General features: G+C 36.3%; 1 protein-coding gene across 3 annotated transcripts in view; it reads left to right on the forward strand.

Annotated features, from left to right (window-relative positions):
• The window catches only part of LOC137624307 (zinc finger and BTB domain-containing protein 14-like), a 156,790-nt gene extending 144,905 nt beyond the window's left edge, over nucleotides 1–11,885 (forward strand). Inside the window, exons 6-7 of one of the 3 annotated variants that reach the window (XM_068354896.1) lie at nucleotides 5,258–5,308; nucleotides 11,463–11,885. In XM_068354896.1, coding sequence (XP_068210997.1) covers nucleotides 5,258–5,308; nucleotides 11,463–11,801 — 390 coding nt within the window. In that variant the 3' untranslated portion in view covers nucleotides 11,802–11,885. Of the gene's footprint in view, nucleotides 1–5,257; nucleotides 5,618–11,462 lie in introns of all 3 variants that reach the window. The other 2 variants (XM_068354903.1, XM_068354900.1) reach the window with 2 other exon arrangements.
• Nucleotides 11,886–12,179: the final 294 nt, after the last annotated feature.

A 12,179-nucleotide genomic window follows, 5' to 3' on the forward strand; every position in this document is an offset into this window, starting at 1 on the left:
TATATGATAAGCGCCAAATTTGGAATAGAAATAATAGACCACTTCATTAGTGGGGGTTGGCATCTATAGTATTTCCATAGAGAATATATCCAAAAGATATCGGGAAGACGAGAGATGTTTGAGGTTTTGTTGCTTTTTGTAATAAATTCTAAGATATGAAGAACTCTCAAAGATAATGTAGAAGAATCATACCTGGATCTATTTACTCGCAGTGTAACGTTAATGATGTAATTGAAAATAAGCAGAAGATATTAAAAAATCCAATACTACACACTTCTGCTAACTCAAGTCTTAATACTTTAATATGCAGTGTGAGATTTAGCGTAGTCTGAATGATCTTAATACATTTATCATAAGCCTTCTTATTGTCAGGTACTGTACTGTATTTTAGTGCTAAGTGTATGTGTAGATTTAGTGTGTCCAACTTGTCACCAAAGACCTCAAAAAAGAGATTTTCACTTTTCGACATCTAGAAATTATATTACCTGGCTTTTATAGCAAATAGATCCTTATAGAATTTAAGCATAGAATAAATTCAATGAGGATTTAAGTTCTACGAAATGGATGATTATGATATCTTAGTAAAATTCTCCCTTTGTGACTACATATGCAAAAATATTTTAGTTTTTTTTTAACCGATGTAACAACTTGTTTTCTTTCTGTCCAATATTTTTCCATTTAAAGAGAGCATTGAACTTTTTTTGGCTATCTTGTACAAGAACTTTGTATAACTAAGCACAAAACTTTTTGTTATTGGCTTCAGGTTGTACCATACTGTATTGGTAAATACAGTATTATTCTCCACTGTATAAAAGATTAAATCTGCATATTTGGGATTTTCAAACATAATCTTAAGGGGTAAATAGGCAGTCTAGCTCTACTTTATCAATTAAATATAGAAGTCCCTTAGAGTTTTAAAGGAAACCATTTTCATTCGGATAAATTCATATTTTCTCTCCTACTGTTACGTGCCATGAAAAGTGAAACAATCTAATATACTGTACTGTATTTGTCTTTTTGAATAAAATCATATTACAGAAATTCATTTTACTATTCCAGACCCTAATCTTATGAAGCTCAATAAATAAAGAAATGCACATTTCTAAAATTCTAATTTAGAATCAAAAGAATCTTCCTTCAAGTTGCTTCTTCTTCAGTAGATTTACTTCAATTTAAAGGCTAATGAAAAGTAGTTTTGTTCATCTAAGTACACTGGATATCTGCATGCAATATATATATATATATATATATATATATATATATATATATATATATATATATATATATATATATATATATATATATATATATATATTATATATATAATGTATATATATATATATATATATATATATATATATATATATATATATATATATAATATATATATATATATATATACAGTATATATATATATATATATATATATATATATATATATATATATATATGAATGATAAATTTTGCACATTTAGACGTGTTTTTCATATTCAAATAAGCCATATATATCTTTCTTCGTGGCCAAGTGGTTTAGTCACTGTCTATACAAGCTTGCCGACCAGGGTTCGATTCCCGGCCGGACACAAGCTCTTGTCTTTGTGTGATTTCGCCTGGGGGTTCTGATCCCGAGGTCGTTAAGAGAATCCAGACATTAATGTATCAAAAATATATATGGCTTATTTGAATATATATATATATATATATATATATATATATATATATATATATATATATTTTCTTTGAGTGGGGATACCTTAACATAGTGAAAGGGTTTATGTATCGCCATGATAAGCCACCCATACTAAGTTGGTTTGCTGTGAGTGATCAGATGAAAATCTCCCACAATCAATCCCCACAGGTCAGCATGGGGATGACAACTGGCCAAACCCCAAGCATAAATTGACATGTCTGAGGCCTTTGTCCTCGGTGGAAAAAAAACAGGTGCATTTGCTGTTGTGTGTGCATACATATATTTATATAGTATATAAATTATATATATGTGTATATATATATATATATATATATATATATATATATACATATATAATATATATATATATATATATATATATATATATATATATATATATATATATATATATATATATATATATACAGTAGAACCTCCGCTTACGAATTTTTCGGTTAACGAAGTGACTTTCTCTGAAAAATTCGTCTCGGTTAACGAATATTGTATCGGTTAACGGATTTAAATTTCCCTCCCACGTGCCGTTTTTTGTGGAAAAGTGTTGACGCTGCGCTTCCTGATCGCATTTTTCATGGAAATAACTTAACGACAGCATCTCACAATGGAGTCACGTGACTCCTCCCACGCATACCTACCACCCCCTAATCCCCTTTATTACCCCCTTCACTCGTTCATTATCTCAGTATCCGCCGTCTCGATAGCATACATACTTAGTGAATTCGTGGACGATTTCTTTGTGATTTTTACACGTGGTTTGTGATTTGTTTTATTTTCATTCATTTGTGATTACAGTACTGTACTGTGTATTATTGTGATAGACAATGGCTCCTAAGATGTCGAAGAAGGAAAGCAGTAAGAAGAAGCTGATGATAACGATCGAGATGAAGAAGGAGATCATCGAGAAGCATGACCAAGGCATGCGTGTGAAAGACATTGCTAGTTTTTTCAATCGCTCGCAGTCGACGATATGCACAATATTAAAGAAAAAAGAAGAAATAAAGGCCGCTAAAGTAGCTAAAGGTGTATCGTCGTTGTCAAAACAACGGCCACCTATTCTTGATGACGTAGAAAATTTATTAATGGTGTGGTTAAATGAAAAGCAGCTCGCAGGAGATTCAGTAAATGAGAACATGATTTGCGAGAAGGCAAGAACCATTTACGAGGACTTGGTGAGAAGTGAGCCAGGCACATCAGCAGAAAAACAAAGTTTTAAGGCAAGCCGTGGTTGGTTTGAAAAATTCAAGAAGAGAACGGGTATCCATAGTGTTGTTCGGCATGGCGAGGGGGCCAGCGCCGATACGAAGGCAGCAGAGTCTTTTGTGAAAGAGTTCAAAAGGCTCGTGGACTCTGAGGACTACGTTTCCCAACAGGTGTTTAATTGCGATGAGACAGGCCTCTTTTGGAAGAAAATGCCCAGGAGGACCTATATCACGGCAGAAGAAAAGGCCCTTCCTGGCCATAAGCCCATGAAAGACCGTCTAACCCTGCTGTTCTGTTCCAACGCCAGTGGGGATTGAAAAATTAAACCTCTCCTGGTGTATCACTCGGAGAATCCACGAGCCTTCAAGAAGAACAATGTGCAGAAGAAAAAGTTGCACGTCATGTGGCGTTCTAATACGAAGGCTTGGGTGACAAGGATCTTCTTCGTTGAGTGGATGAACGAGGTTTTTGGTCCCGAAGTCAAGAGATACCTCCTGGAGAAGGACCTCCCACTCAAAGCCTTGCTGTTAATGGACAATGCTCCTGCCCATCCTCCAGCCATTGAAGAGGACATAGCGGAGGAATATAAGTTCATTAAGGTGAAGTTCCTACCCCCCAACACCACTCCAATACTCCAGCCCATGGATCAGCAAGTGATCTCAAATTTTAAAAAACTTTATACCAAAGCTATGTTCCAGCGCTGCTTTGAAGTAACAGAGGGCACCAACCTTACCCTCAGAGAGTTTTGGAAGGATCACTACTCCATCTACAACTGCCTGATTTTAATTGATAAAGCCTGGCAAGGAGTCACCAGGAGAACCCTCAATTCCGCCTGGAAGAAACTGTGGCCCAACGCCGTTGCAGAACGGGATTTCGAGGGGTGTGAACCCAACCAGGAGGAAGCAGTTGACGAGGATATTGTGTCCTTGGGCAAGGCAATGGGGCTGGAGGTGGACACGGATGACATCGACGACCTCCTGCAGGAGCATAAGGAGCAGCTGACCACCAAGGAGCTGAAGGACCTGCACGAGCAGCAGCAAAGAGAGGTAATAGAGGAAATCTCATCTGAGGAGGAGGGAGGCACTGCAAAATCACTGTCTTCGAGTGAGATAAAAGATTTTTTAAAGAAGTGGGAAGACGTGAAAAGTTTTCTTGAGGAAAATGTCCCGAATAAGGCTGAAACAGACTGTGCAATAAATTTATTAGTCGATAATGGGGTGGGTCACTCCTATAAAATTTTAAAGAACAGACAAAAGCAGGTGTCTATTGAAAAATATCTTGTGAAGGGGGAGAAAAGAACTGTGAAAGACGACGACCAAGAGTCTCGCAAACGCAAAACCAGTGATAGTGAACGCCATTCTCGCGAGAGAACTCCAGTCAACGTTCCTGAAGTTCTCATGGAGGGAGATTCTCCCTCCAAGCAGTAACCCCCTCCTCCTCCTTCCCCTCCTCTCGTCTCCATCAAGCCAGCAGCGACACTCCTCTAAGGTAAAGTTCAGGTTTACTGTGCATGCATATCCATATTTTCATCATTAAATGACTGCAATATTTTAATAATTTTGTGTAGAGTACAGTAGAGTACTGTATGTGTAAGGAAAAATTTGTGAAAATTGGTTTTTGTAGATGGGTTTAACTAATTATTTCGATTTTATAACATTCTTATGGGGAAATTCGTTTCGCGATACGAATTTTTCTGTTTACGAGTTCGCATTAGGAACGAATTAAATTCGTAAACCGAGGTTCTACTGTATATATATATATATATATATATATATATATATATATATATATATATATATATATATATATATATATATATATATATATGTGTGTGTACATATATATATATATATATATATATATATATATATGTAGATGATAAATTTTGCACATTTAGACATGTTTTTTTTCATATTTCAAATAAGCCATATACTATACTTTAATACATTAATGTTTAGATTCTCTTTCCGCCCTCGGGATCAGAGTCTCGATGCAAAATTACTCAAAGACAATAGCATCCGGCTGGCCGGGAAGCAAACCCTGGTCCAGGATGCTTGTATGACATTGACCGTACCATTTAGCCATGTCTGAGGCCTTTGTTCAGCAGTGGACTAGTAATGGCTGATGATGATGATATCCTTTTTGAACTTGTCTTTATTATCCTTTATGACCTTTAATTTTGCAATACCATGTAGATAATACAAGTCAATATATATATATATATATATATATATATATATATATATGTGTGTGTGTGTGTGTGTGTGTGTGTATAAAATATAAGGGTAATTGGGAAGAAAACTCCTCTACATCAATGTCACTAACATTCTCTTTTTCGTTTATTTCCAGGTCAAGAAGGAATTCCTCCCTGACGAGGTCACAGCATCGGCGGACCCCACGGTAAAAGATCTCAGGTTAAAGGGTTATCAGTGTTTTGCCTGTTCCTACACCACTCTTCTAAAGACCGACCTCTTGAAGCACCACTTGGTGCACACGAGAGAACGGCCACACAAGTGTCCCTTCTGTCCTGCCGGTTTCTCCCAGAAGGGGAACCTCAAGACCCACATTCGTAGGCACACCGGGGAAAAACCCTTTGCTTGCACCAAGTGTTCTTACAGGGCCACTCACAAACGCTCACTGGAAATTCACATGATTAATCATCACAGGGAAGAAAGCTAGACCTTCCTTCTGGGAGACATTTTGTTTTAGGTAAGTCAAGGGTATCATAACCTTCCTTATTTGTAGATGATTGAAAACCTTTGGTTTTAGTAACCAGAGATTTTGGCGAAGATGATGTGATTGTCCATTTTAGTTTGTGTAGATGTAAAGAACATCTTCTTTTTTGTCACAAATATCCCTTTGTAGTTGGTTGTTTTAAAAATGGTTCCCTACAACTGGTGAAGTTAGAAAGTTGGGAAATTGACATTTCGGATGATTCGTTAACCACTTTTGCTATAATTTATAAAAAGAATAAGGTGTTGGAGAAAGAAAGGAAATGTCCCAATATTTTCGTACCCACTGCAAAGCTGAACTAAAATGATAACTCTCCTCATTATTAGATATTTGTTTGAAATTTGATAATTCTCTCAAACTTTGGGTTAGATAGGACTGCTAGGGTTGTATAAAATTTAAATGATTTGGAATCTTCATGGCTAAATGAAATGTATTTCTAAAGTAGGATAGTAATGTTGTTGGAAAACAAACCATGAGTAGGATGTATTGTCCTTAGAGTGAATATCAACAAAACAATCTAATAAATTATGGAAATGGCACTTAGAAATGAAAATATTATTTGTAATAGTTAAAATAAGTAAGAAAAGGGAAGGCTTAAATACGAGAACATATCTAGCAATGGAGCTCCGATCAATGAGTAGGGAAGCCATTGGTACAAAGACTTTGGCATAACCCAAGGTTTAGTCAGACTGGTTTAATGGACATTATCTGGGCAATGTGCTACATCTTAGTAAACCTGATAACTTCAAATAGAGACAGATGTTATGTCAATTACAGTTAACATAACGGAAGGTTTCTGAATTGGCTGTTTCGATGACACTGAACCCTTGATAGATGGTCAGTTGAGTTCAAGAGAGAAGATAACTTTCCAGGACGATTTAGATGAAGTTCCCTAGTATTATAGCCTCATAGTGTTATTAAGAAATATTAGCTCTACTATGGAGATCATTCTACCAGCTGCAGTGTTAGTAGAAATTGACAATTTTTAAGAGAAACAGAATTAGATATAAAAAGTCATTTCCTCCTACATTAAAAAGTGGTACAAAACAAGACAGAATTAAAATGTTTATAATTGTGAGTCAATGCTGCTTTTGTGTTCATAGAAGGGAATTCTGACTAGTATTGAAGATGACTTTTGCATATTAATTGCTTGCCTGACCATATTGCATTAAGACCCACATCATTATCAACAAATATTTTCATGGCATGGTCTTTGGTTCATGTTAATCGGCATTGCATTGACCTGATAAGAATTAATCTTTAAATAGTCTTCATAAATGAGATGGTAAGGTAACAGCGCACTGTATTTGCTTTTGAAAGTAACCATGTTAGTTTTAATGTATGGAATTTCGTTGAAGTTATTTTTCTTATGAAAAGCCTAGGTGGTGGAGAAACAATTTGAGTACAGTAAAATTTTAAGTGCTGGTAAAGACCACAGTAATTGCAATAGTTGAAGTTTTAGTGGCTTCCAACATCAGTTTTTTTTTTTTTAAATTACCATTAAATTTGTTTATTTCTCTTAAGGCAGGGTTACATTGACAAGGATGTGTGTCATTTGATTTTTTACTCCAGTGTTACTGAGTCGAAGACTAAATTAAATTGCATTGGAAACACACGCTTGTGTCACCCCGCTTCACGGAGCCTTGGCGATGTCTCTTAACCAATATCTTTTCCTTTGGAATAGCCTTAGCCTCTTTATTGTCCTTGATGTTTTGTCTAATTCTCAGACATAGGTATTTGGTAACAATTCTTTGGTGTTTTGATTTCCTTTTCATAATAAATGATCGTAAGAAGGTTATGATGTCCTTGACAAAACTTAAGATGTAATTTCAACTATCTCCCCTGAGTTATTGAGCTGAACACAGGAAAAATCTATTTTTGGGCTCGAGCCATGTCGTCCTGATGAAAGTTCCTCAAAGGTATCTTTCTGCTTGGGATATTTCAGAAATATCCCAAGTAAAAAGCTGCCTTTAAGGAACTTCCATCTGGACGACATGGTTCAAGTCCCAAAAATACATGTTTTATTTGTGTAATGTTTCCAGGATACTATCCAACCCTTTACATATCAGATTGCAGTAGAAAATACAGTGCTTTTACTTCTCACGCAATATTAATTGACAATATTTCACAAGACTGGCTGCAGATGTATGTCGATTGCTAATCAAGTTTTCACGTATTATATTTTTTCAAATTATTATTATGCTATTTTTTCGTGTTTTGACAAAATCTCGGAATTTCGAGCACCCTTGTCATCTTACTGAAACCCCACAGGACTGCACCCATTGAGAAATGTAAAGGAAAGTTTTCATACAATGCTTCATAATCTGTGACCTTAATTCCTGATGTGGTTTCTTCTTCTTTGTATGGCCAGGTCAAAGTTGAGACTAATTTTCTCTGCTCGCAAGTGTATGTAGTTGTACTAGCTGGCAATTCTCTTAGGTAGTATGAGTTCGCTTCTGTAGAGGCCTAGTAGAGTACTTGTATTTCTAAAAAATGAATAGCAACAGAACTACAAACAAGGTATAGCTATAATGCGGGGGAAAAAAATGTAGCGTTTAATCAGGAACTTGCTCTGACTAAACATATGTTCCTTCGCCTCTCCGGAAGAATATGTAAGTTTTGATTTATATGTATTAAAAATGTGTAGTACTATTTTTAATGGGTCTCATGCTAATCATTTCTAGTATATCTTTGGTTAACAATTTATACATACTTAAACACTTAAGAAGAAGAATGTCCCAAATAACAGATTGTAGAACATTTTATACAAGTATCAGTAATCTTCATGTTCCTCTGGGTTAATGATTCTAACTGTAAAATAATCCTTTGTAGTTTCTTTAGGTCTATTTTACTTGGGTATACATATTTTATATACAGTGTATGTATATATATGAATGATACATTTTGCCCATTTAGATGTGTTCTTCATATTCAGGTAAGGAATATAATATACTCCTAATATCTGGATTCTCTCTATCTCGGGATCAGAGATCCAAGGGGGAATCAACTCAAAGATAATAGCTTCTGGTCAGCCTTGTGGCTGAGTTGCTAAGTCAGTGGAACCTAAGTTTCTTGGGCCTGGGTTCGATTCTCCAGCCGACTAGAAGCTATCTTTGAGTTGATTCCCCCTTGGGTTACTGATCCCAAGATAGAGAGAATACAGATATTATTATTATTATTATTATTATTATTATTATTGTTATTATTATTACTTGCTAAGCCACAACCCTAGTTGGAAATGCAGGATGCTATAAGCCCAGGGGCTCCAACAGGGAAAGTAGCTCAGTGAGGAAAAATAAAATATTTTAAGAAGAGCAACAATATTTAAATGAATATCACTTTATAAACTATAAAAACTTTAACAAAACAAGAGGAAGAGAAATAAGGTATAAGATAAAACAGTGTGCCTGAGTGTACCCTCAAGCAAGAGAACTCTAACCCCAGACGATGGAAGACCATGGTACACAGGCTATGGCGCTACCCAAGATTAGAGAACAATGGTTTAATTTTGGAGTGCCCTTCTCCTAGAAGAGCTGCTTACCATAGCTAAAGAGTCTCTTCTACCCTTACCAAGAGGAAAGTGGCCACTGACCAATTACAGTGCAGTAGTTAACCCCTTGGGTGAAGAAGAATTGTTTGGTAATCTCAGTGTTGTCAGGTGTATGAGGACAGAGGAGAATATGTAAAGAATAACACAGACTATTCGGAGTGTGTGTGTGTGTGTGTGTGTGTGTGTGTGTGTAAGCAAAGGGAAAATGAACCATAACCAGAAAGGATCCAATGTAGTACTGTCTGGCCAGTCAAAAGACCCCATAACTCTCAAGTGGTAGTATCTCAATGGGTGGCTGTTGCCCTGGCCAACCTACTACCTATAAAGGTAGGAGTGTAATATATGGCTTGTTTGGATATATATATATATATATATATATATATATATATATATATATATATATATATATATTTATATATATGTATATATCATTATCATCCTATGCCTATATTTATTAGGGGTTGACCAGGCTTTGTAAGGTGTGTCTGTTTGAAGGAAAGATTCCAAAGTAATGGTGATTGTTGTATAAAAAAGTGATAGAGGTGACCATAAGATTTATAGTGGCATAACACTACTAAGATGGTGATGATAATAACGCTACTAAGTAACCCAAAAGTGATAAATGATATGATATTGAATAAGAAAGTAAACCGGATAACAGTAGAACTGAAAGGGGGAAGAAGAGTGTGGGTTTAGAAAAGCACATGATCAAGTTGAAAGGGAAGCTACATGAAGGTAGTTGAGATTGTATGTCATAGATAATAAGTTAAGAGCGATTGAATTTTTTTGAGATGGAATCAAAGGGCACACATTTAATCAGTCTTATAAAAGGACTAATGCTATGGTTCAAGAATTAATATTACTTCTATCTCAAGGTTGTGTGTACTTCCACTGCTCATAGGCTTCCTCGTGTGTGTGTGTGTATTTCCACTGCTCATAGGCTTCCTCGTGTGTGTGTGTGTGTGTACTTCCACTGCTTATAGGCTTCCTCGTTTGTGTGTGTGTATTTCCACTGCTCATAGGCTTCCTCTAGGAGATGTCAGATTAGCTTTATATCAGGATGCTAAAGTGTTTAGAGAGAAACAATTTACTGTGAATGTGTATTTGAGATCAGTGTTTGTTATTCCTCTATGATTGTCCAACATCTTAATGGATGTAGTGATGCAGGATATTAAGGAAAATATAGCAGATATAGCCACAAACTTTTAGGATAAGAGAGAAAGATGTGAATGAGATGTGGAATGGTAGATCTTTGCGTATGACACTGCGCGGATTGACAACAGGGAAGAGACGTTACTTAAAAAGTTTGAAAGTTATGTAAGAAGAGAAAGTTAAGAGTAAATATGAGCTAGAATGGGTGGTAGAATCGATTGTTACTCGGGAAAGAATAAAATAAATGATATTTATATTAAAGGACAGGTGAAGTAAGAAGGATAGAAGGGTATGTGTGAAGACTTGAATTGCCTTTGGAACACAGGATGGGAATGTATAAGGGGATTGTTGTCCCAGTTGCAATTTATAGAAAAATGCTGTAGTTGAATGCAAACAGAAATAATTTGTTAAAGCTGTAGAAATCAGTTGTTTGGGGAGACCAAAGAGAATTGTTAAATGTGGAGGTATGCAGGAGAAAAGATAAAGTTCGAATGTATGAAGAGATTGTTCAATAAACTCTACTTCCTGGGAGTGAAATATTGGCAATGAACGTAAATTAAAAGTAAGACCAAACCTGCTGGCAAGAGTACTGCTCTTTGAAGGAATGAAAGTGTATAAAAATGTACTGATTTGGAAGAAAAGATACGAAAAGATTAGTATGGGTTAAAAAAAAAACATTAGACTGCTTTGCTCAATGGCTACATGAAAGGAAGAGAGTCAGGGAGGAGACACAGGATTCAAAAGTGCTTATTAGATGTGACAGGGAGGGATGTCCAGCAATAGTAAAAGCCTGGCTTAACAGAAGTCAGTGACACAGCAAATGAGGTTGGTGAATATTGGTTGCTCAGGTCATGACGTTTAGCTATATGAAGTATCCACTCAGTAGAAAGTTTCAGTAGAGGGCTTCATCTTTGAATCATATGTTAAGAAAATAATTTTGCAATACGTCTTTTGTTTTTCTGTAAGAGAAACCTCCGCACTATTACACAATTCCTTTACATAGCATGGATATCAGCTTGGAATTGGAATGTACTCAAATGACTCTATTGCACATCTATACAATATTGTTCTTGAATATCTTCCTTCCCCATTCACCAGACTCCTCTCTTCTCTTTCCAGGTCAAGCAAGAGATCTTCCTCAAAAACGAAGGAGAAGAGGATGAAGAAGAAGAAGCAGTACTTAATGCTGGTTACTTGAAAGTGTACCAGTGCAGCGACTGCCCTTACTTCACTCACCGCAGGAACCACCTGAAGAAGCACATTCTGGTCCACACGAAGGAGAAACCGCACCAGTGTCCCATGTGCCCCTCGGCCTTTTCCCAGAAGGGGAACCTGAAGACCCACCTACGCACTCACACCGGGGAGAAGCCGTTTGCCTGTCCCTATTGCTCCTACAGGGCCACTCATAAGCGTTCGTTGAAAATTCACATTGGAAACAGGCACAAGGAGCTGCCTTAGTATCGTTGGAAAAGATTTTCCGCTTTTTCAGCTAACAGCGAAGTTATTCAAGTTCTACCTCGCATCGGGATCAAACCTAGGACTATCTAGTTGAAGGTAAGGGTCCTACCATTTGAAGGCAGTTGAATCTTTTGTGAGCGAAAGGCGAGAGCATTACCAACTAAGGCACAGAAGCCATAAAAGTTTTGAATACCCTTGCCTTTCGCTCGAAAGTCTTGGGTTTGATCCTAATGGGAGATAAAGCTTTATTTCTATTGTACAGGTGATTCTATGTTGATTTCATGTATAGCCTTTTAGAAAAATGACAAAGAATAATAATTTTGCAGAGTTTTCAACACTTGGGTCGAGCGCACACTGCTTCAGACTAATTGGTTCAAG

The sequence above is a fragment of the Palaemon carinicauda genome, chromosome 31 (genome assembly GCF_036898095.1).
Source record: "Palaemon carinicauda isolate YSFRI2023 chromosome 31, ASM3689809v2, whole genome shotgun sequence".
In the NCBI taxonomy this organism is placed as follows: domain Eukaryota; kingdom Metazoa; phylum Arthropoda; class Malacostraca; order Decapoda; family Palaemonidae; genus Palaemon; species Palaemon carinicauda.